Genomic DNA, 24,362 nt, shown 5'->3' with positions numbered 1-24,362 from the left:
TTCGTAATCGGCAGCTGCATTTGCTTCCTAGTCGTATCCTTTATTATTTCAACCACAGATATATGGTTATTTTTAGGCAACCTGTATGGCAGCATGCCGAACTTTTTTGACAATGGAGAATTTGCCTTGATTCTGTCGTCAGTGCAGGAGGGAAGGGGATTCAACCTTACTTCCTATTACTCTAATAACTCTTATTCAAAGGAACATACAGCTGAACTTAAGTCCCCCAGTGTCGAGTCCTTTATTCGGGCATCAACAACAAGCAATTCAGTGAAATGTTTCGCTGTGTATTTGAACCTCACAAATGCATGTCAAACGCTGGACGATGTAAGCAAAGTAAAGGCTCAAGTCCCCAAGATAGCTCTTGTCACCCTTGTGAATGAATCTACATGTACGTTACAAGAGCTTGCCGAAAATGTACAGAATGCAGGTTATTCTGTGCTGATATATTTTGCCGCATCTTATGCCATAGCGACAGTGAATAACAGTGATAACAAAGTGTTAATTCCAGTGGCAATTGAGGACATGACGGACCAGCCGCCTGATTATTCATGGTATTCAACACTTTCGAATGCAGATCTAACTTATGTTGACATTTTCGTCTATACAGATGAACTGACGAAAATGAAATCTTACTTAAAGAGACTATATTTTTGGTTTCTTATTGGCCCTTTAATTACACTCGAGTGGATGAGACGTACAAGGAAATTTTGTTGGATGTCTGACAGTCAAGATGATCAACGAGAAGCGGAAGAGCGAACAACTGAAAACGAAAGAAATGCTTCTGAAAACGAAATTCGAACCATGGAAGAAGGTGAAAATGGAAATGAGGAGTCACGTCAACTTTTGGCCCCAAATTACCAAGGCTCTTCTTTTAGCCAAAGAAGCTGCGAGGAACAACCGTTATTTGACGTTGAATATACAAGACAAACCCGACGCATTGGAAGGGTGAAAAGTTTGAAAAAGTTCTTTCACAAAGGGGTATTGTGTTTTTCTTACCTAATACTTATCTTTGCAGCTCTTCCAATGGGTATATCTAGTGGAGGTTTCTCTTTTTTTAGATTTGATCACGGTGCACACCCCGGATTTTTAGATGTCGGACAAGGAGCAATATCCTATGGACTTTTTGCACCTATCGCGTTTTTTCTATTTGTTTTGCTGTGGTCACCTATTCAGATATTTTGTTTCTTACTATACAGTCGGTTAGCTTGTACTTCCACTTGGGTTGTTCCTATCAATTTTTTAAAACTTATTCGTAGCGACTGGTTTGCTTCAAATATTTTTTTGCTTTTTTTAGCTGTAGAGGTCCCTTTATGTACCTCAACATACTATTCTGGCTTTTTCGCATGTTACAACGCCGTTTGCACAATGTGTAATCTGCTTTTCTTAATCATTTTAAACAAGCACAAGTTTGTCACGCGTTACGTTTTCTACATTAGTGTGTGCATGATTTTTGCGTATCTGGAAAGCAGCATCGTTGCCGTGTTTTATTTTGTTCTCAGTTCTGAAGTATCCTCAAACAACTTACAACTACTGACTACCCTTCGCACTGTGGCGATCGGACTTACTTTGAAAGTGAGTTTCAGTTCTTCCATGCACATCATACGGAAACTCAATAAGCCGGTGGAATCGCTGTTTGAGGGACTTTCGGAGAAGTAAACCAACCTTCCCAAGTTTTACAGGTTGCGTCCTCCGGCGTCTACGGTTTTACTGAAAACTGAAACAAAGGTTTGTGAAGTGATCACAGTACTTAGTATAAACATAAAGTTAGATAAGAAGAGCCAAAGAAAGTTAGGATACTATAGAAGTAAATTTTGCTCTGACATGTGTACAGCGATCAAATGCGCCGGCTTATTGGGCGGTTGTAATTTCTAAATTTAATTCGATTTCCAATCAAGAGCCGTTAAAGCATACAGTCTAACCTCTCCTTACGGACGCCTCTATTATACGGACAGTTCGTTTGGTCCCCGAAATGCCAAAAATGATACCGTTCCCTACCTCTATAATTGTAAATTGTAAATATCTTATTATCCACTCCCCTCAGGGCTTTTGATCAGGGATAGTTTACAACACTGGTTGGAGGACTTTGCCAGACTGCTTAAGGTGCAGTTTACAAGTACTGAAGGGATGAGTGATGATGCCCCCATACATGAGTGTGAAAGTGAGATAGACCACTACACCGGTCACTACGTGCCCTACTCTTTACGAAGAGTGTGTGGGTTCTTTAACGTCCCACAGATTTATTACATGTGCAAGGGCTTGTGAGACGGGGCCTACGGTTTATCGTCCTTATCCGAGAAGACTAGAAAGTCTAACCATTTGCAGATGTTATTACAAAGGCAGCACTTTCTCCTCAGTTATTTAAAGACCCTGAGTGTTGGTCCGGCCGGGGTTTGAACCTACGGCCTCCCGCTCAGCAGACCGGCGCTCTCCCAACTTAGCTAACCGGGCGGCGGCGACGGACACCTCTGTAAAGCGGACACTTCGTTCTGTCCCTTTGGTGTCCGTATTAAAGAGGTTTGACTGTATTTTAGAAGTCCTAAAAGGGTCCAGCTTCAGTTCCTAACTCCGAGCCTTTCAATAGGCCTTTTTAGCTTGTATAGTTTGTTAACCCATTTCATGCCACGTGATGCTTTCAAATTTCTTTTAAATACGCGCATATGTAAGCAAAATTTATGAAAGGACATCAAGCAAATTGCCTAAAGAACACGAAGAGGAAACAAAACATACAAACCGAAAAGGTGTCTGTTTTCCATGATTGTGACCGACAATTTCCGACTCTCAACGCTCTCTCAGTGTATGGTTTGTTAACCCATTTCATGCCACGTGATGTTACCCCAGAGAATTGTTTCTTTCAAATTTCTTTTAAATACGCGCATATGTAAGTACAATTTATAAAAGGACCTAAAGAACATCACGTGACCTGAAGAGGAAACAAAACATACAAACCGAAAAGGTGTCTGTTTTCCATGATTGTGACCGACCATTTCCGAAATGGCCTATTTTCCAAGTTTCAAATTTCACCTTAGTCCGCCATTAATCATCCGCCATCTTGAAAGCGGATCTGTCATTAACTATTGATTGGAAAAGAGTTTACTTGCTATCTTTCCCAGCGTATAGCGTTAGAATCCAAACTTAAGGAATTTCAGTTCAAAATGAACTGTATTGCGGAATTTTAATACAAACGAGAAACTTTTTAGTTTTGACGTGGTTGAATCAGATAAATTTGCTTTCTGCCAAACTGAGGTTGAACCATCGAGCATTTACTCTTTTCCTGAAAAGGATCCTGTGATTTTTGAAAACATGCCTTGTCCTAGCCTGCAAACGACAGACGCATTTCCGGTCGTCGCTTCTCTCCCTTCTCTATTTTTCGGAGGGAGAGAAGCAACGACCGGAAATGCGTCTGCTGTTCGCAGGCTAGCCTTGTCCTGGTTGCAAGATGATAATATGATTGTTGAGAACTTAAAAAAGAGGATACAATCTTCGATAAATTTGATGTTAAAGAAGTTAATCAATCACAGTTTACTACTTGGGAAGTATTTTAAAAGATCTTTAGTAATAAAATGTCAAAAGGGTATGCCTTCCCTTCGGTGATTCATTTCTAGGACTAGGCGTATTCACCAACATTGAACTTTATATTGCCAGGAAAAAAGGCCATCTTAGTAACTGGGAAAAGTTAATCAATCGTCTTAACAATTGAATATTGTATGTAAATATAAAGATGTTGTATTTTCTATCGACTTAGATAATGGTTTGCAGTTTAGGTTTAGGTGTGTGACTATTTTCTATTTTTATTTCTTTTATTTGGTTTTATTTCTTTTTGTTTTTGCCTTTTCCTTGTTAGATTCAATGAGTGTACTCTGTAAAATGAAAATTCCAAATAAAATCTAAAAAATAGCCAAAAAAGAAAGAAAAAAAGAAAAAGCAGGATCTACCAGTGGTCTCTTCTCTTTCCTCCTTCCCATCACCCTTCGCTCTCCCCTGCGCTTCTCTCGTGAATATCAATAGCAGACCGAGAGATGACTGGGAACGAGCCAAGGCTAAGCTGTAATAAAAAGGGGTTCATTTGTTAAAGCTGAATATGCCACTGATACGAAATGTAGTGGATAGTCGTTTTCATGATGTACAGCGTGAGTATGAGGGTTTGAGTGGAGTTCGACAGCGCTTTTTATAACACGTGTACTTTGAAGACAAACACTACTGTAATGTAATGTAATGTAATGTACTTGTTAAAGGAGGAGTCCGGGGAACACAGTCCCCATGTTACTCTGTGATAAAATAAGACCTGCAGGGCCGTGAAAAATACTTTTGTCCCCCTAATCAGAATGTTTTTAAATCTTTGTGATCTTCAGGTCTTGACCAAGTCTAACATATCATAAATGCTGTTTGTCTTAGGTCAAAGAAGCTTGATTAGAAATACAACGCAAACTACGGTGACAAACTTGAGGCTAAACAATCTTTTATTTTTAGTTTTCGGGGTACAGATTTCACCTCCCTAGTAACTAGTCATAATTCACATCTTATTAAAAAATTACGGAAAATAGTGTTTTATAGATAATACAGAAAGAACATTTTCCTAACTACCGAAAAAGTTGAACTAAAATCTCACAATACTTACAAGAAAAGGCGATCCCGAGTTTCGTAATATAAAACAGTGACTCGATAATGAAACTAACTTAAGGCCCAGTTCAGACGTCGTGCTTCAGCCGCGCCGAACAAAATTGTAATTTGGTTCGACTGTAGCACGGCAGCAAAACAACTTTGATTCAGACGTCGTGCCAGAGTCGAAACAAATTCAGGATTTACTGATGCCTCGTAACAATTCTTCTCCCAACTCCCCGTGGGAACGCAATCTCGCCAAAATATATTAATATAATTTATGAATTTTGGTTTAGCACGGCAAAAGCACGACGTTTGAATCGCTGCCGTGCCAGAGCCGTGTAGCACGACAGCGCTTGTCGAACTTGATTGCTTGCCGAACTTAATTCAAAAGTTTGATTGAGACGCCGTGCTTCTGCCCGTGCTTTTGTCGAACTTAATTCCTGAATTTAGTTCGGCACGGCAGAAGCACGACGTCTGAACTGGGCCTAAGACAAACAAATGCAAAGGCTATCGTATGACCAACGCGTTTATACGGTATTTGGTATTGATATTGGTATTTAAAAAAAAAAAAAAAAAAGCGTTTCTGGGAAACCCCAAACTACGAAAGCCGAGAAGTGTCTTCCGACTTGTGACTTCCGACTTCCGATTTCCCACTTCCGACTTGCCACATCCAACTTCCGACTTCTAAATTCCGACTTCCGACCTCACTCCTCTGTCGGGCCCGATTGCCGCTCGATCCGCCACGCGGGTATTAATGCTTAAGGTCCAGGCTCCAACCAACACCAACACCAAAAGCTTTATTTGCATGACCATAAAGGAATTACAGTATTGCAAGAGCTATTAGTCTAACTTTAAGTACTAATTCAACTAATTAGTACGTGCAAAACATTACAAAACGTTACAGTTCTCATTCATTCATTCATTGATATTAATTTGGTTCTTAATTCAAAGCATTGCGAGATAAATGAAACTAATTGACAGTTAATTAAATAATCAGAAGAATTCATAAGAAGAGATATTAAAGTATCGTGTGAAAGTGATTTGAAGTCAGGTATTTTAGTTTCTAGTTTGGAGAAAAATATGTCTCTGATCTGAGAATAAGCCTTACAATCTAGTAAGAAATGATTTTCATCTTCGATTTTGTTACTTGTACAAAAGTGACATATCCTTTCATTGCGAGGAATGTTTTCGTATCTACCTGTTTCAATTCTAAGTTGATGACTACTTATTCTAAATCTAACTAATGCTTTTCTCGAAGGGTTTTTTCTTGTTAAAACTAGGTACGGCGATGGGCTATAGTCGTCTTTGATTGTACAATAAAAACTGAGTTTTTGTGATTGTTGAAGGGTCTGATTCCAGTAAGAGACGTACTTATTTTTCATTATGCCGCTATACCTATTAACTATTGAGTCACTCAATGAATTACAGGAAAAGTCATAGTTTAGATCATAGTAGTCAACCATTTTCGTGAGATTAGAGTAAAAGCTAGTTTTTCCGTTATGATGAAGGTCAATTGAAATTTGTAAGGCCTGTTTAACTATAGAATCTTCATCTTTACCTCTCAGATAGTCTAAGTAATTTAGAATCTTTTTATTTATATCAATGATCATGGGAAATTTACCGAGTTCAGCTCTACAAGCAATGTTGGATGCCTTGTTATGTACTTGTAAATAACGTTTACAGAATTGCAAATGAGTTTTTTCAATTGCAGAGCTGTCCCAGGACTTAAAATCTGATTTGACAAAAGCACCCCAAACTTCACTGTTCTAGGTTAGAATTGGTGAAATCATAGAGTCAAAAATTTTACACGCAAGTGAGGGCTTAAGATTATTCAAATCCGTGTGCCGCCTGAGGCTGAAGAGCGCGTGAAGAGCTTTTTGTCGGAGATGTTCAAGCGAAAGTGTAAAATTTCCGGAAGATGTAATGCGAGTTCCTAAGTAAGTATAGTTTTGGACAACGTCGATTACTTCATTGCCTATGCGGAAGTTATGTTCACATTTTCGTGTGCATCGTTGAAAAATCATTATTTTGGTTTTCTTAGGATTTATTCTAAGCATCCATGAGTTGCAATATGAAGATAGTACGTTAAGGCAGTTTTGTAGACCAAGTTTGGATCGCGATAATATTATCAAGTCGTCTGCGTAAAGGAGAGAGTTGAGTCTGGTGCCATTTGGCTCAGTAGAAGGAACGGCTGTACCGTTCTAGCCACAAAAGAGAACAACTAAAGTTGCTCTTGTAAAAGCAACTGAGCACAAAGCCAATCAGGCAACTGATGAGGTTCGCTTGGGGAACCGAAACCATGGTCTTGCATGATCCGCAAAGTGGCAACTGATAACAAAACAGTCCAAACACTGTTAAGGTTATTAAAAAGCTATAACCAAGGAAGGAAATATGCGGTCCAGTCAAAAGACTCACATTTTCTTTAGAAAAACCCTAAATGGAATCTACTGAGTCACAATGCAATTCTCCATAGTTGATGCAGCTTCATTTTAAGCTGCACTTCATTCTTATCACTTTGGATCTGTAAATCACTATCCGTGATAATCTAACATTCTGCAAAGAAAACTAACGAGCTGGGCCCAGCGTGATACATCATTGCATGTTCACCGACTAAAAACAGTCACATAGTTATTCAAGTCCAGAAGGCACTTTGGAGAAAATTAGAGCCCTTACTCGGCCGTAATAAAAAGCTTTAAAGAATATGCTCTTGCATAAGAGGGCAAATCCTGCCGACCAGAAACAAAAACTACAGTAAATCGATATGTGTGCCATGACCTCTCCATGTGAAATAGGCGGCTTAACCAGAACCTTCTAGAGCATAATCTACCCAGCAGAAGGAAAAAAAAAGTTTTTGGAACAAGCAGCATTTTAGCATAACGTAAAAGTCATGCAGGCTTACCACCGCCTTTCATTGCTACAGAAGTTGGAAGTCGGAAGTCGGAAGTCGGAAATCGGAAATCGGAAGTTGGAAGTCAGAAGTCGGAAGTCGGAAGTCGGAAGACCCTCCTCGGCTAAACAATGCTCAAACAACATCTTATTCTCGTTCCAAAGATGTCGGGAAAGTGCTTCGTAATCGGCAGCTGCATTTGCTTCCTAGTCGTATCCTTTATTATTTCAACCACAGATATATGGTTATTTTTAGGCAACCTGTATGGCAGCATGCCGAACTTTTTTGACAATGGAGAATTTGCCTTGATTCTGTCGTCAGTGCAGGAGGGAAGGGGATTCAACCTTACTTCCTATTACTCTAATAACTCTTATTCAAAGGAACATACAGCTGAACTTAAGTCCCCCAGTGTCGAGTCCTTTATTCGGGCATCAACAACAAGCAATTCAGTGAAATGTTTCGCTGTGTATTTGAACCTCACAAATGCATGTCAAACGCTGGACGATGTAAGCAAAGTAAAGGCTCAAGTCCCCAAGATAGCTCTTGTCACCCTTGTGAATGAATCTACATGTACGTTACAAGAGCTTGCCGAAAATGTACAGAATGCAGGTTATTCTGTGCTGATATATTTTGCCGCATCTTATGCCATAGCGACAGTGAATAACAGTGATAACAAAGTGTTAATTCCAGTGGCAATTGAGGACATGACGGACCAGCCGCCTGATTATTCATGGTATTCAACACTTTCGAATGCAGATCTAACTTATGTTGACATTTTCGTCTATACAGATGAACTGACGAAAATGAAATCTTACTTAAAGAGACTATATTTTTGGTTTCTTATTGGCCCTTTAATTACACTCGAGTGGATGAGACGTACAAGGAAATTTTGTTGGATGTCTGACAGTCAAGATGATCAACGAGAAGCGGAAGAGCGAACAACTGAAAACGAAAGAAATGCTGTTGAAAACGAAATTCGAACCATGGAAGAAGGTGAAAATGGAACTGAGGAGTCACGTCAACCTTTGCCCCCAAATTACCAAGGCTCTTCTTTTAGCCAAAGAAGCTGCGAGGAACAACCGTTACTTGACGTTGAATATACAAGACAAACCCGACGCATTGGAAGGGTGAAAAGTTTGAAAAAGTTCTTTTACAAAGGGGTATTGTGTTTTTCTTACCTAATACTTGTCATTGCAGCTCTTCCGATTGGAATATCTATTGGAGGTTACTCGTTTTTTAGATTTGATCACAGTGCATTCCCCGGGTTTTTAAGAGCCGATTCCGGAGTAATATCCTTCCTCTCCGACCTGCTATACAAACGCCGCTACATAGATTTAAGACTTATGATTGCGTTTGGTCTAATTGTTTTTCTGTGGTCACCTATTCAGATATTTTGTTTCTTACTGTACAGTCGGTTAGCTTGTACTACCACTTGGGTTGTTCCTATCAATTTTTTAAAACTTATTCGTAGCGACTGGTTTGCTTCAAATATTTCTTTGCTGGTTTTAGCTGTAGTGGTTCCTTTATGTACCTCAACATACATTTTTGTCGATTTCGCATATTACAACACCGTTTGCACAATGTGTAATCTGCTTTTCGTAATCATTTTAAACAAGCACAAGTTTGTCACGCGTTACGTTTTCTACATTAGCGTGTGCATGATCTTTGCGTATCTGGAAAGCAGCATTGTTGCCGTGTTTTATTTTGTTCTCAATTCTCAAGGATCCTTAAACAACTTAAAACTAACTGCCCTTCGCACTTTGGCGATCGGACTTACTTTGAAAGTGAGTTTCAGTTCTTCCATGCACATCATACGGAAACTCAATAAGCCGGTGGAATCGCTGTTTGAGGGACTTTCGGAGACGTAAACCAACCTTCCCAAGTTTTACTGGTTGCGTTCTCCGGCGTCTACGGTTTTACTAAAAACTGAAACAACGGTTTGTGAAGTGATCATGGTGAATAGTATAAACATAAAGTTAGATAAGAAGAGCCAAAGAAAGTTAGGATACTATAGAAGTAAATTTTGCTCCAACATGTGTACAGCGATCAAATGCGCGGCTTATTGGGCGGTTGTAATTTCTAAATTTAATCAGTTGATTTCCAATCAAGAGCCGAAAGCATACAGTCTAACCTCTCCTTCCAGACACCTCTATTATACGGACAGTTCGTTTGGTCCCCATAATGCCAAAAATTATATATACCGTTCCCTACCTCTATAATACGGACACCTGTGTAAAGCGGACACTTGGTACTGTCCCTTTGGTGTCCGTATTAAAGAGGTTTGACTGTATTATAGAAGTGTTAAAAGGGTCCACCGTTTTCCTAACTCGGAACTTTTCAATAGGCCTTTTTAGCTTGTATGGTTTGTTAACCCATTTCATGCCACGTGATGTTACCCCAGAGAATTGTTTCTTTCAAATTTCTTTTAAATACGCGCATATGTAAGTACAATTTATGAAAGGACAAAAAGCAAATTGCCTAAAGAACATCACGTGACCTGAAGAGGAAACAAAACATACAGACCGAAAAGGTGTCTGTTTTCCATGATCGTGACCGACCATTTCCGACTCTCAGTGCTCCCCCGGAAAGCCTGTTCCAGGCTCCGAGATTGTCGGGTCCGTGAAATTGAGAAAGTGCGAACACTATGTGAAAGCCTGGAACAGGCTAAGCTCTCTCGGCTCTGAATCGTCCCCGTTCGTCTCTATTTGGATCACAAAGGCGACCGAAGAAGCGCGAGGGGTGATGGGAAGGAGGAAACGAAAGGGCACATGACGGCAAGGTACTTCTTGGTCAAATAGGCCCGATGAAATGGCCTATTTTCCAAGTTTAAATTTCACCTTAGTCCGCCATTAATCATCCGCCATCTTGAAAGCGGATCTGCCAGTAACTATTGATTGGAAAAGAGTTTACTTGCTATCTTTCCTAGCGTATAGCGTTAGAATCCAAACTTAAGGAATTTCAGTTCAAAATGAACTGTATTGAATTTTAATACAAACGAGAAACTTTTTAGTTTTGACGTGGTTGAATCAGATAAATTGCTTTATGCCAAATTGAGGTTGAACCATCGAGCATTTACTCTTTTCCTGAAAAGGATCCTGTGATTTTTGAAAACATGCCTTGTCCTAGCCTGCAAACGGCAGACGCATTTCCAGTCGTCGCTTCTCCCCCTTCTCTATTTTTCGGAGGGAGAGAAGCGACGACCGGAAATGCGTCTGCTGTTCGCAGGCTAGCCTTGTCCTGGTTGCAAGATGATAATATGATTGTTGAGAACTTAAAAAAAAAAGATACAATCTTCGATAAATTTGATGTTAAAGAAGTTAATCAATTACAGTTTACTACTTGGGAAGTATTAATATATATATATATTAACAAAATGTCAAAAGAGTATGCCCTTCCTTCGGTGATTCATTTCCAGGACTAGGCGTATTTACCAACGTTGATCTTTATATTGCCAGGAAAAAGGGCCATCTCAGTAACAGTTTTAACTGGGAAGAGTTAATCAATCGTCTTAACAATTGAATATTATATGTAAATGTAAAGATGTTGTATTTTCTATCGACTTAGATAATGGTTTGCTTGTTTGTGCAGTTTAGGTTTAGATAGTAGGTGTGACTGTCATTATTTCATTATTTGCTATTTTTATTTCTTTTATTTGGTTTTATTTCTTTTTGTTTTTTCCTTGTTAGATTCAGTGAATGTACTCTGTCAAATGAAAATTCCAAATAAAAACTAAAAAATAGCAAAAAAAGAAAGAAAAAAAGAAAAAACAGGATCTACCAGTGGTCTCTTCTCTTTCCTCCTTCCCATCACCCTTCGCTTTCCCCTGCGCTTCTCTCGTGAATATCAATAGGAGACCGAGAGATGACTGGGAACGAGTTAAGGCTAAGAAGTAATAAAAAGGGTTCATTTGTTAAAGTTGAATATGCCACTGATACGAAATGTAGTGGATAGTTGTTTTCATGATGTACAGCGTGAGTATGAGGGTTCGAGTGGAGTTCGACAGCGCTTTTTACAATACATGTATTTTGAAGACAATCATTACTGTAATATAATGTAATGTATAGTATTTGTTAAAGAAGGAGCCCGCGGGGAACACAGTCCCCATGTTACTCTGTGATAAAATAAGACTAGCAGGGCCGTGAAAAATACTTTTCAGCCTGTCCCCCTAATAAGAATGTTTTTAAATCTTTGTGATCTTCAGGTCTTGAACAAGTCTAACATATCATAAATGCTGTTCGTCTTAGGTCAACGAAACTTGATTAGAAATAAAACGCAAACTACGGTGACAAACTTGAGGCTAAACAATCTTTTATTTTTAGTTTTCGGGGTACAGATTTCACCTCCCTAGTAACTAGTCATAATTCACATCTTATTAAAAAATTACGGAAAATAGTGTTTTATAGATAATACAGAAAGAACATTTTCCTAACTACTGAAAAAGTTGAACTAAAATCTCACAATACTTGCAAGAAAAAACGATCCCGAGTTTCGTCTGAATATAAAACAGTGACTCGATAATGAAACTAACTTAAGGCCCAGTTCAGACGTCGTGCTTCAGCCGCGCCGAACAAAATTGTAATTTGGTTCGACTGTAGCACGGCAGCAAAACAACTTAGATTCAGACGTCGTGCCAGAGTCGAAACAAATTCAAGATTTACTGATGCCTCGTAAGCAATTCTTCTCCCAACTCCCCGTGGGAACGCAATCTCGCCAAAATACATTAATATAATTTATGAATTTTGGTTTAGCACGGCAAAAGCACGACGTTTGAATCGCTGCCGTGCCAGAGCCGTGTAGCACGACAGCGCTTGTCGAACTTGATTGCTTGCCGAACTTAATTCAAAAGTTTGATTGAGACGCCGTGCTTCTGCCGTACTTTTGACGAACTTAATTCCTGAATTTAGTTCGGCAAGGCAGAAGCACGACGTCTGAACTGGGCCTAAGACAAACGAATGCAAAGGCTTTCGTATGACCAACGCGTTTATACGGTATTTGGTATTGATATTGTTTTTTTTTTTTTTTTTTTTGAAAAAAGCGTTTCTGGGAAACCCCAAACTACGAAAGCCAAGAAGTGTCTTCCGACTTGTGACTTCCGACTTCCGATTTCCCACTTCCGACTTGCCACTTCCAACTTCCGACTTCTAAATTCCGACTTCCGACCTGACTCCTCTGTCGGGGCCCGATTGCCGCTCGATCCGCCACGTGGGTATTAATGCTTAAGGTCAAGGCTCAGTAGAAGGAACGGCTGTACCGTTCTAGCCACCAAAGAGAACAACTAAAGTTGCTCTTGTAAAAGCAACTAAGCACAAAGCCAATCAGGCAACTGATGAAGTTCGCTTGGGGAACCGAAACCATGGTCTTGCCTGATCACAAAGTGGCAACAGTGATAACAAAACAGTCCAAACGCTGTTAAGCTCATTAAAAAGCTATAACCAAGTAAGGAAATACGCGGTCCAGTCAAAAGACTCACATTTTCTTTAGAAAAACCCTAAGCAGGAATCTACTGAGTCACAATGCAATTCTCCATAGTTGATGCAGCTTCATTTTAAGCTGCACTTCATTCTTATCACTTTGGATCTGTAAATCACTATCCGTGATAATTTAACATTCTGCAAAGAAAACTAACGAGCTGGGCCCAGCGTGATACATCATCGCATGTTCACGGACTAAAAACAGTCACATAGTTATTCAGGTCCAGAAGGCACTTTGGAGAAAATTAGAGCCCTTACTCGGCCGTAATAAAAAGCTTTAAAGAATATGCTCTTGCATAAGAGGGCAAATCCTGCCGACCAGAAACAAAAACTACAGTAAATCGGTATGTGTGCCATGACCTCTCAATGTGAAATAGGCGGCTTAACCAGAACCTCCTAGAATATAATCTACCTAGCAGAAGGGAAAAAACCGTTTTTGGAACAAGCAGCATTTTAGCATAACGTAAAAGTCGTGCAGGCCTACCACCGCCTTTCATTGCTACGGAAGTTGGAAGTCGGAAGTCGGAAGTCGGAAGTCGGAAATCGGAAATCGGAAGTTGGAAGTTGGAAGTCGGAAGTCGGAAGACCCTCCTCGGCTAAACTAACCTATGGCGGCATTTTGGCCAATTGGAACAGCGCAAATCATCCGTATTGTTTCCTATCCAATCAGAAAAAAGTCCCGATTCTGGCTTTTTTACATTTGATCCGACAAAGAAATGTATGTGAATTATATGTGTATTATTTCATATACTTCACATCATTTCACTCCTCACGGGAGATATGAAGTCGATAAATTGACCTCGCTCCCAATGTGTGGCTTCATAGCTCAGTTGGTAGAGCAACGCACCGGCAACGTGGAGGTCACGGGTTCGAGCCCTGATTTTTTTTTTTTTTTTTTTTCAGGCTTCTTCTTTCCAATTGCTTAAATTGGAAAGTTTACTGCAATGATCATTCTTCACTCTCAAAGAAATGTATCATGCCCTCTTCCCGTGAGTGACTTAAAAGGATAATAGGGAGAGGGCATGATCTCAGGCTAAACGGATGGCGGCATTTTGGCCAATTGGAACAGCGCAAATCATCCGTATTGTTTCCTATCCAATCAGAAAAAAGTCCCGATTCTGGCTTTTTTACATGTGATCCAACAAAGAAATGTATCATGCCATCTTCCCGTGAGAGACATAAAGGGATAATAGGGAGAGGACATGATCTCATGATCAGGTTACGGCTAAACATAATGCTCAAATTTCTGTCTCCAGTAACATCTTGTTCTCGTTACAAAGATGTCGCGAAAGTGCTTCGTAATCAGCAGCTGCATTTGCTTCCTAGTCGTATCCTTTATTATTTCAACCGCATGTTTTGGTTTTCCATGGTATAATGGCAACCCGTACGTCAGCATGCCGACAGTTTTTGAGAATAGAGAATTTGCCTTGATTCTGTCGTCAGTGAAGGAGGGAAGGGGATTCAGCCGTACTTATTACTATTTCTCTAATAGCTCTTATTCAGACGAACTTACAGCTGAACTTAAGTGCCCCAGTGTCGAGTCCTTTATTCGGGCATCAACAACAGGCAATTCAGTGAAATGTCTCGCTGTGTATTTGAACCTAACAAATGCATGTCAAACGCTGGACGATGTACGCAAAGTAAAGGCTCAAGTCCCCAAAATAGCTCTTGTCACCCTTGTGGATGAATCTACGTGTACGTTACAAGAGCTTGCCGGAAATGTACAGAATGCAGGTTATTCTGTGCTGATATATTTTACCGCATCTTATGCCATAGCGACAGTGAATAACAGTAAGAACAAAGTGTTCATTCCAGTGGCAATTGAGGACATGGCGGACCAGCTGACTGATTCATGGTATTCAGCACTTTCGAGATCAGATCTAACTTATGTTGACATTTCCGCCTATGCTACTTATACAGATGAACTGACGAAACTGAAATCTTACTTAAAGAGACTATATTTTTGGTTTCTTATTGGCCCTTTAATTACACTCGAGTGGATGAGACGTACAAGGAAATTTTGTTGGATGTCTGACAGTCAAGATGATCTACGAGAAGCGGAAGAGCGAACCACTGAAAACGAAAGAAATGCTGTTGAAAACGAAATTCGAACCATGGAAGAAGGTGAAAATGGAACTGAGGAGTCACGTCAACTTTTGCCCCCAAGTTACCAAGGCTCTTCTGTTAGCCAAAGAAGCTGTGAGGAACAACCGTTACTTGACGTTGAATATACAAGACAACCCCGACGTATTGGAAGGGTCAAAAGTTTGAAAAAGTTCTTTTACAAAGGGGTATTGTGTTTTTCTTACCTAATACTTGTCATTGCAGCTCTTCCGATTGGAATATCTAGTGGAGGTTACTCGTTTTTTAGATTTGATAACAGAGATTCCGGAGTAATATCTTTCCTCTCCGACCTGATACACAAATGGTACCGGTACGGCATCGACTTATACGAATCTATTGCGTTTCTTCTAATTGTTTTGCTGTGGTCACCTATTCAGATATTTTGTTTCTTACTGTACAGTCGGTTAGCTTGTAATTCCACTTGGGTTGTTCCTATCAATTTTTTAAAACTTATTCGTAGCGACTGGTTTTCTTCAAATATTTTTTTGCTGGTTTTAGCTGTAGTGGTCCCTTTATGTACCTCAACATGCAATTTTGGCTTTTACGCATCTTACAACGCCGTTTGCACAATGTGTAATCTGCTTTTCTTAATCATTTTAAGCAAGCACAAGTTTGTCACGCGTTACGTTTTCTACATTAGCGTGTGCATGATTTTTGCGTATCTGGAAAGCAGCATTGTTGCCGTGTTTTATTTTGTTCTCAATTCTCAAGGATCCTTAAACAACTTAAAACTAACTGCCCTTCGCACTGTGGCGATCGGACTTACTTTGAAAGTGAGTTTCAGTTCTTCCATGCACATTATACGGAAACTCAATAAGCCGGAGGAATCGCTGTTTGAGGGACTTTCGGAGAAGTAAACCAACCTTCCCAAGTTTTACTGGTTGCGTTCTCTGGCCTCTACGGTTTTTTAGATAAGAAGAGCCAAAGAAAGTTAGGATACTATAGAAGTAAATTTTGCTCCGACATGTGTACAGCGATCAAATGTGCCGGCTTATTGGGCGGTTGTAATTTCTAAATTTAATTCAAGTAAGTAAGAAAGTTGGTGTTCTGATACGTCTAAGAAATATGATTCCCACTCAGAGAAGCCAAGTTACAATTGTACAAATCAGCAATTTTACCTAACTTAACATATTGTCACATAGTGTGCATTTTTGCAAAGCATTTGATGCAAGAAAATTAGAAAGAATACAAGAACGGGCATTACGTGCTGTATATAATGATAGGAATGCTACGTATGAGGAACTCCTAGAGAAGGGAAGACTCTCTAGTCTTGAGAACAGACGGTTACAAGATATACTAATTTTAATGTATAAGGTTAAAAATTCACTAGCTCCAGAGCATGTATGTAATATGTTTTTTCAGCAAGATAAGCATTATAACTTACGAAGTGATTTTCCTGTTCCAAGATATAATACTGTTAAGTATGGCAAGCACAGTATCAGATATTTAGGCCCACACATATGGGGCATGATAAGCCAGGAACTACGCAGTAAGACCAGTCTTCAGGCATTCAGGAGAGGGGTGCGCGCTCTCAATGTGCTTGGCTTGCTGGACGGCACGTGTGGCTGCTGTGCATGCTCATCTTAGAGTGGTGGGTATATATAGTGGCTTCTGCTGTCTGGCTGCCTGGTGTATTGGGAGTGTGCTCCCTTATCCTCTATTTAATTCGTCTAATTTCAATTTTCTAGACTTTTAACTTTCTGAATTTTGTATCTATATTTTACTGCTGCTTATATGTTTGTCCTATATTGTCTGTTTGTTTGTCTGTCTGTCTGATTGTCTGTTTTGTCTATCTGTCTGTTTGTCTTTGTTTGTTGCCTGCTTGTCCTACTGTTTGTCTGTAATAATTTTCATATATTGATGTTATTTTTATATATTAATGATATTTTAAGAATATATTTTTAATAGTTTTACATATACTTGATTTAATCTTATATTATATTCATTTTATTTATTTATAGTGTCCACAGTTAGGTTTTAGCTAAATACCTTGACACTTTAATAAAGTTTATGTATGTATGTATGTATGTATGTATGTGTGTATGTATGTATGTATGTATGTATGTATGTATGTATGTATGTATGTATGTATGTATGTATGTATGTATGCAAGATGATAATATCATTGTTGAGAACTTAAAAAAGGAGGATACAATCTTCGAAAAATTTGATGTTAAAGAAGTTAATCAATCACAGTTTACTACTTGGGAAGTATTAATATATTTACTAACAAAAATGTCAAAAGGGTATGCCCTCTCTTTAGTGATTCATTTCCAGGACTAGGCGTATTCACCAACATTGAACTTTATATTGCCAGGAAAAAGGGCCATCTTAGTGACTGGGAAAAGTTAATCAATCGTCTTAACAATTGAATATTGTATGTAAATGTATAGATGTTGTATTTTCTATCGACTTAGATAATGGTTTGCTAGTTTGTGCAGTTTAGGTTTAGATAGTAGGTGTGACTGTCATTAATTATTTCATTATTTACTATTTTTATTTCTTTTATTTGGTTTTATTTCTTTTTGTTTTTGTATTCAATGAGTGTACTCTGTAAAATGAAAATTCCAAATAAAAACTAAATAATAGCAAAAAAAAGAAAGAAAAAACAGCATCTACCAGTGGTCTGCTCTCTTTCCTCCTTCCCATCACCCTTCGCTCTCCCCTGCGCTTCTCTCGTGAATATCAATAGGAGACCGAGAGATGAATGGGAACGAGCCAAGGCTAAGCAGTAATAAAAAGGGTTCATTTGTTAAAGCTGAATATGCAACTGATACGAAATGTAGTGGATAGTTGTTTTCATGATGTACAGCGTAAGTATGAGGGTTCGAGTGGAGTTCGACAGCGCTTTTTATAATACATGTATTTTGAAGACAAACATTACTGTAATGCAATGTAATGCAATGTAATGTATAGTATTTGTTAAAGAAGGAGCCCGGGGAACACAGTCCCCATGTTACTCTGTGATAAAATAAGACCTGCAGGGCCGTGAAAAATACTTTTGGGCCTGTCCCCCTAATCAAAATGTTTTGAAATCTTTGTGATCTTCAGGTCTTGACCAAGTCTAGCAGATCATAAATGCTGTTCGTCTTAGGTCAACGAAGCTTGATTAGAAAGAAAACGCAAACTACTGTGACAAACATGAGGCTAAACAACCTTTTTTTAGTTTTCGGGGTACAGATTTCACCTCCCAAGTGACTACTCGAGGAGGCATCATGGAAGTTCCCGCGTGTATAAGAAATTAAAAAGAGTAAGAATATAAGAAAAAAGATTGTTTGAAGTATGCGAAGCGTTCCCAATTTGATGATGGGTAGTGGGCAAGTTTGGTTCTGGCTAGGTTTAATGATTTTGTCGCCAGAATTGCTTATTAACCAGAAACAATCCGTTAAGTCTGTGCGTGTTACTTGTGCAAAAAAGGTCAAAGGTAAAGCAGCCTTATTTTACGTCGATAACTCATGACAGTAATAACTGATAAACTCGAGGTCGACGGTACGTCGGCTCGTTATACCCCCCTCTCTACCATCAATGCTCTGTTTTAAGGGTATTTAAAGCTAGTCAAAGCTACTCAGAAAGGAGAGAAGTTGAAGTAAGGATGTTATGTCACCGGGGACCGAACTCGGATAACTCGGAACCTCCCGCACCGAAAGGCTGCGCACTAACCAACTGTACTATGCCTCCCTTGCTCCTTGTGTTTCGCTCCTGTGTGTGAATAGCCTGCGTGGCAAGCGTTCGAAAGGGAGGGGGAAGGGAATCAGGGCGTGCCCAAATTGCCCCTTCCCCTTCCCCTTCCCCTTTTAACGCCTGCCACGCAGGCTAGTGTGTGAAGGGGCTACTTTTAGTTGAGGATTAACCACTAACACGAGTTTCACACGCTTGGAATTTATTTGCTCTTGACGCTACAAATTCGAATCGTGGAGTCCGAGTATATCGTCACAGTTGTAGTCAACTGAAATTTAAATTAATATTACATAGAAGGTTATTATACAAATGAATTTCGGTTGAAGCGATTACGGGGGTACTTGGGTTAATTTTTGCCTGGTATGTGCCGCTTGCCTCTTAGTGCCCCTACCCCATTATAGCCTCGGCTATTCTGTGGCCAATTATAGACCCCATCTTGGTCACTTTTGGGCAAATATGTAATTTTCGCGATCCCAACTTAGTCACTTTCTATATTTATGAATTGACTTATTTTTAGATTGAATGAAGAACACTTTACCTTTCATTTACAGTACAAAGATTTTGGTACGTTTGCTAACCGTATAAATATGAAAAACTGTCTTACCCAAAAAATCCGAAAGTGTGCGACCGCATTCTAGTAACTCTATTGAAAATGCGACCCCATTATAGTCAATCCAGTCATGAAAATGCGACCCCATCCAGCGGCACATCCCCATTAGTCTCTTATAAGGAAGTAACCCCCCCCCCCCCCCCCCCCCGCTAGGCTTAGTAAGCTTCGTATCTTCGATGCATGATCGGTAGCCTGGCACCCGGCTTCGCAGTGGGGGAAAAAAGGCAAAAAAAAAAAATAGGAAAAATATCGGCGAGCGAGGCGAGCCCAGCGGTGATTTTCTTCGCCGATTTCGATTAGTTTTTCCTTTTTACCCCAATGCGGAGCCTGGTCCCAAGTTGTGTGATCGGTGACAATGTAAGTTACATAAACGGCATGCCTTTCTTTTAAATAACCAGTCACCTGGCCTATTTTTCCCGCGTCGGGATGTCTAAGGTAACTAAATATTCCAAAAAACTAAACATACGGTATCTCTTGTAGCAATTATTTAAAAGTCATCACATTCCCATAAAGTCGCGTCCTGTTATGTGACCTGAATTTTTGTCCACTTAGCCAAGTTTTCACCGATAACCAAGATAAAAGTTAAAAACACTAACAAAACGACACCACCAAGTTAAGCCAAGTTAACAGACCACCGAATGAGACAAAAACCCATTCTGCACAAATATACATCTGAGATATTTCTGAGATGATTTCTTGCAAGTTCTTTGCAAACATCGGAACTCTTAACTCCTGTCGTTATTGATGACCTTTTCTGTTTCGAAGAAATTCACTGCGTGAGCGGGTGACCTGTGTGACACACAGTATACAGTGTTTTGGAGTGACAAGTCTGGAACTTCTATCACGCGTTTAAGATGTGGGGAAAGTGCTTCGTAATCAGCAGTTGCATTTGTTTCATAGTCATTTCCGCTATTTTATCAGTTTTTTGTCTTCCATGGTTTATGGGTTTAAGAGGCAACCCGTATGGCTCGAGAAAGGCGTTGACACCCTGAGGTGTCGCGTTTCTTTGGATTGAGCTGGAGCAGGTGGGGATGTATTTATCTTCCACTTTTTCAAACGAACTTAAATCACCAACTGTCGAGTCCTTTATTCGTGAAACGACAAAAGGCAATTCATTGAAAGGTCTCGCTGTGTATTTGAGCCTGACCGACGCATGTCAAGCGTTGGATGAGGTAAGCAAAATAAGGACTCAAGTTCTCAAAATCGCACTTGTCACCCTTGTGGATGAATCTACATGTACGTTACAAGAGCTTGCTGGAAATGTACAAAATGCAGGGTACTCTGTGCTGATATATTTAGGATCTGATGCCATAGCAACGGTAAAGAACAGTAAGAACAAAGTGTTAATTCCAGTGGCAAGCGCGAGCAAGGAGCATCAAATCCCGGGGCTTTCGGATGCAGATGGGACTTACGTTGACATTACAGTTAAGCCATTTGATACAGATGAACTGATGAAAATGGAGTCTTACTTAAAGAGATTATATTTGTGGTTTCTTATTGGACCTTTAATTACACTCGAGTGGATGAGACGTACAAGGAAATTTTGCTGGATGAGTGACGGTCCAAAAGATCAAACTGGTGAAGAGCGAGCAACTGAAAACGAAAGAAATACCGCTGAAAATGAAATTCGAACCATGGAAGAAGGTGAAAATGGAACTGAGGAGTCACATCAACTATCGCCCCTAAATTACCAAAGCTCTTCTGTTATCCAAAGAAGCTGCGAGGAACAACCGTTACTTGTTGAATATACAAGACAACCCCGACGCATTGGAAGGGTGAAAAGTTTGAAAAAGTTCTTTTACAAAGGTGTATTGTGTTTTTCTTACCTAATACTTGTCATTGCAGCTCTTCCAATGGGCATATCTAGTGGAGGCTTGTCCTTTTTTAGATTCGATCACAGAGAAACCTCTTTGGAGGATATTTTCCTACTAGCACAATCCCGTTCCGACATTTCACAACCCAGCTATGGCTATATCGTGCAGCTCTTAACGTGTTTGTTGTGGTCACCTTTTCAGATACTTTGCTTTTTGCTGTACAGTCGGGTTGCTTGCAGTTCCTCTTGGGTTGTTCCTATCAACTATTTAAAACTTATTAGAAGCGACTGGTTTGCTTCAACCAATTCTTTGCTGGTTCTAGCTGTAGTTGTGCCCTTATGTACTTCAACATACGGTTTTGGTTTTTACGCAACTTACAACTCCGTTTGCACAGTGTGCAATCTACTTTTTATAATAATCTTAACCAAGCACAAGTTTGTCACACGTTACGTTTTCTACAATAGCGTATGCATGATTTGTGCGTATCTGGAAAGCAGCATCGTTGCCGTGTTTTATTTTGTTCTCAATTCTGAAGGATCCTTAAACAATTTGAAACTAACTGCCCTTCGCACTTTGGCCAGGGGTACCCAACGACAATTTTCGGAAGAATATCTGTTCGGAAGACGATTTATATCTAGAGATCTAGAATTTTCGAAACATTTGTTGTAAAATTCCTTGCTTGCCTGCCTTTCCTAGGATTTTCGAACATCAAAAAAATGGTATAATTGCCTATTTTTAACAGATTTTTACCCTAAAAAGATCACCTAGAATTTTCGGGAGCCTTTTTTCGGGCTGAAATTTTCGAAAAGGTAAGTTTTGATCCCTATAATTTTCGGATCACTAGACTTTCAGCTAGGAAATCCGAACAGATGAAAAATTTTTAGGGAATAAAAATATGCCTATATCTACCGTTTAAATACTAACATACGTTTAACAATGCTATGTTTAAGTGGTTTTGAACAGTATTCTTGTTGGGTGCCCCTGTTTGGCGATTGGACTTACTCTGAAAGTGAGTTTCAGTTTTTCCATGCACATCATACGAAAACTTACTATGCTGGCAGAATCACTGTTTGAGGGACTTTCGGAGAAATAAACAAACTTTCGTAAGTTTTTCTGATTGGATTCCTGTTAATCTACGGCCTCACTGAGAACTGGAACAACGCGGTTTAATTGTGAAGTGATCATGATACTTTGCATAAGCAGGAGTAAGTTAGGATAGGATAAGTTAGGACAGATACTCATTTCACAGCGCTTGTAATTTCTTTCTTTGTATATGGAGAAAGTTGCCCCTGGAAAGAGGGTCAGCGTTCCAGCCGAGTCAACTTTACGAGCGTTTATATCAGAAAAAAGTTGACCCCTTTGCCCGAGTCAATATTGATTCAGCAGGTATCCACTATCCCACGTTTCCACTCCACCTCATCAAGCTAACTTGGGGAGTGTTAACAAATTAAGCGCACTCTATTTTCTTAAATGTTTCTCGGGACTTATCCAAAGCCGAATAACCCTAGGCACCTTACATTTGGTTGGGTCTTTCAGGTGTAACTGGATGACTTTTCCCGCTTGTATACGGCGGGAAAAGGAAGAATGTACAAGAGGATTTCCATATGATATTACAATTTAAAAGATATCAGTTACTGATGTAATGTATAATCGGCTCATATCCAAATCCGTGAGTGGAGTTTTTTCTTTAAGCAAAATAATAGCATAATAAAGTTTAGTCTAATTAATACCTGTGTTATAATGGTTTTACCACAAAGATCAATTTGTTTTAGTATAAGAGATTCAGAGATGACTAGACGCGAGAAGGCGTACACTGGGCTGTCATAAAACCTAGACTAGATAGAAATATTGTATTCAGGATTGTATTGTATTAAAACGAGAAGTTGACCAGGGCTGAGTTGCTCAAAGCATGGTTAGCTTTAACCATTGGTTAAGCAGTATCAAAACCAATACGTTGTCAAGGTACTAAACGCTGGTTAACGCTAACCATGCTTCAAGCAACTGGGCCCTGAAAGAACCAATTTATGTAATGAAGCACACGTACCAACTCCGCGGTACCAGAACAGACAGCTGACAGCGTATGAAAGGAAGAAGTAACCCTGCTAAACTCATTCCCATCCCGGACACCACCCCTACCGTGTCTCATTTAACTGTTTGAACTAAAACTATAAATAGATAATAATTCCAATGTCATTGATGGTCGATGGTGGGTATATCTCTAGTTTATCTAAACTCTTTTTGTTTTGTTGACAGCTTGTGGCTATTTTGAGGAATACAACAAAAAAAGTCGTCCTGTTCGTAGGAGAAAAGTCAGCGCATCTGAAATTTTCTTTAATCGTATGCAATACCACGATTGAACTTAGTTAGAGCCAGGGGTACACAACGTCAGTTTTTCCGAAAATATCTGTTTCGAAGACGATTTGAGATCTAGCATTTTCGAAACATTTGTTGTACAATTTCTTGCTTGCCTGCCTCTCCTAGGATTTTCGAACATCTAAAAAATGGTATAATTGCCCATTTTTAACGGATTTTTTCCCTAAAAAGGTCACCTAGAATTTTCGGAAGCCTTTTCTCTGGCTAAAATTTTCGAAAAGGTAAGTTTTGATCCCTATAATTTTCTGACTTTCAGCTAGAAAATCCGAACAGATGAAAAATTTTTAGGGGATAAAAATATGACTATATCTACTAAAATACGTTTAACAATGCTATGTTTAAGTGATTTTGAACTATCATCTCGTTGGGTTCCCCTGTTAGAGCGGCCGAACAGACTAGTTAAATTGACTAAACTGAACCAAATTGGTTTAAAGCCAAGAAAAAGTTTTTTAGTTTGTTATCAGTAGCAGTTTTATGATTTAAAACACTGCCAACCGACCCGGGATGAAAATGAACTCATTCAATTTTTTGAACTGTTGTGGAATGTCATCAGTTGTTTAGCTTTTTAGTTTGGAACAGGCTAGCTTCAATAGGCATTCAAGCGGACCTAACCAGTTTACTACCGTAAGAAGATGTTATGAAATTATACAAAAGTTGATTGACGTGCTCAATTGCCATTTTTTTCGTGTATGTTTTTTCTGAACTAAGCTCAAGTACAGTAGGCGTTTCTGGTATGTTTGACAAGAAGTAGTATAGCAGTTAAGAACAGCCCTTCGTCAAGGGCTTAAAACAGTATTAGTTTA

General features: G+C 39.4%; 4 protein-coding genes across 4 annotated transcripts; all 4 read left to right on the top strand.

The window, feature by feature from the left end:
* Positions 1 to 93: 93 nt before the first annotated feature.
* LOC140943503 (uncharacterized) lies at positions 94 to 2,001 on the top strand. The gene has a single exon (XM_073392595.1). It carries the CDS (start codon positions 94 to 96, stop codon positions 1,657 to 1,659), a length of 1,566 nt encoding a protein of 521 aa, XP_073248696.1. The 3' UTR covers positions 1,660 to 2,001.
* A 5,847-nt stretch (positions 2,002 to 7,848) lies between these two features.
* Positions 7,849 to 9,597, top strand: LOC140944247 (uncharacterized). The gene has a single exon (XM_073393378.1). The coding sequence runs from the start codon at positions 8,194 to 8,196 to the stop codon at positions 9,355 to 9,357; it is 1,164 nt and encodes a 387-aa protein (XP_073249479.1). The 5' UTR covers positions 7,849 to 8,193; the 3' UTR covers positions 9,358 to 9,597.
* Positions 9,598 to 14,354: 4,757 nt separating this feature from the next.
* On the top strand, positions 14,355 to 17,549 carry LOC140943501 (uncharacterized). The gene has a single exon (XM_073392594.1). The coding sequence runs from the start codon at positions 14,355 to 14,357 to the stop codon at positions 15,939 to 15,941; it is 1,587 nt and encodes a 528-aa protein (XP_073248695.1). The 3' UTR covers positions 15,942 to 17,549.
* Positions 17,550 to 20,369: 2,820 nt separating this feature from the next.
* Positions 20,370 to 22,337, top strand: LOC140943500 (uncharacterized). The gene is made up of 2 exons (XM_073392593.1): positions 20,370 to 21,758; positions 22,171 to 22,337. Exons 1-2 carry the CDS (start codon positions 20,404 to 20,406, stop codon positions 22,277 to 22,279), a joined length of 1,464 nt encoding a protein of 487 aa, XP_073248694.1. The 5' UTR covers positions 20,370 to 20,403; the 3' UTR covers positions 22,280 to 22,337.
* The last annotated feature ends 2,025 nt before the right edge of the window (positions 22,338 to 24,362 follow it).

The sequence above is a fragment of the Porites lutea genome, chromosome 7 (assembly GCF_958299795.1).
Source record: "Porites lutea chromosome 7, jaPorLute2.1, whole genome shotgun sequence".
Taxonomy (NCBI): domain Eukaryota; kingdom Metazoa; phylum Cnidaria; class Anthozoa; order Scleractinia; family Poritidae; genus Porites; species Porites lutea.
This window is presented reverse-complemented; position numbering and strand designations above follow the sequence as displayed.

Bases quoted from the DNA above. Each gene is read 5' to 3' on its own strand.
- LOC140943501 (XM_073392594.1), top strand. From the start codon at position 14,355: ATGCCGACAGTTTTTGAGAATAGAGAATTTGCCTTGATTCTGTCGTCA.
- LOC140943500 (XM_073392593.1), top strand. From the start codon at position 20,404: ATGTATTTATCTTCCACTTTTTCAAACGAACTTAAATCACCAACTGTC. The intron at 21,759-22,170 runs TTTGGCCAGGGG...TGGGTGCCCCTG, and splicing joins AAACTAACTGCCCTTCGCAC to TTTGGCGATTGGACTTACTC.
- LOC140943503 (XM_073392595.1), top strand. From the start codon at position 94: ATGCCGAACTTTTTTGACAATGGAGAATTTGCCTTGATTCTGTCGTCA.
- LOC140944247 (XM_073393378.1), top strand. From the start codon at position 8,194: ATGACGGACCAGCCGCCTGATTATTCATGGTATTCAACACTTTCGAAT.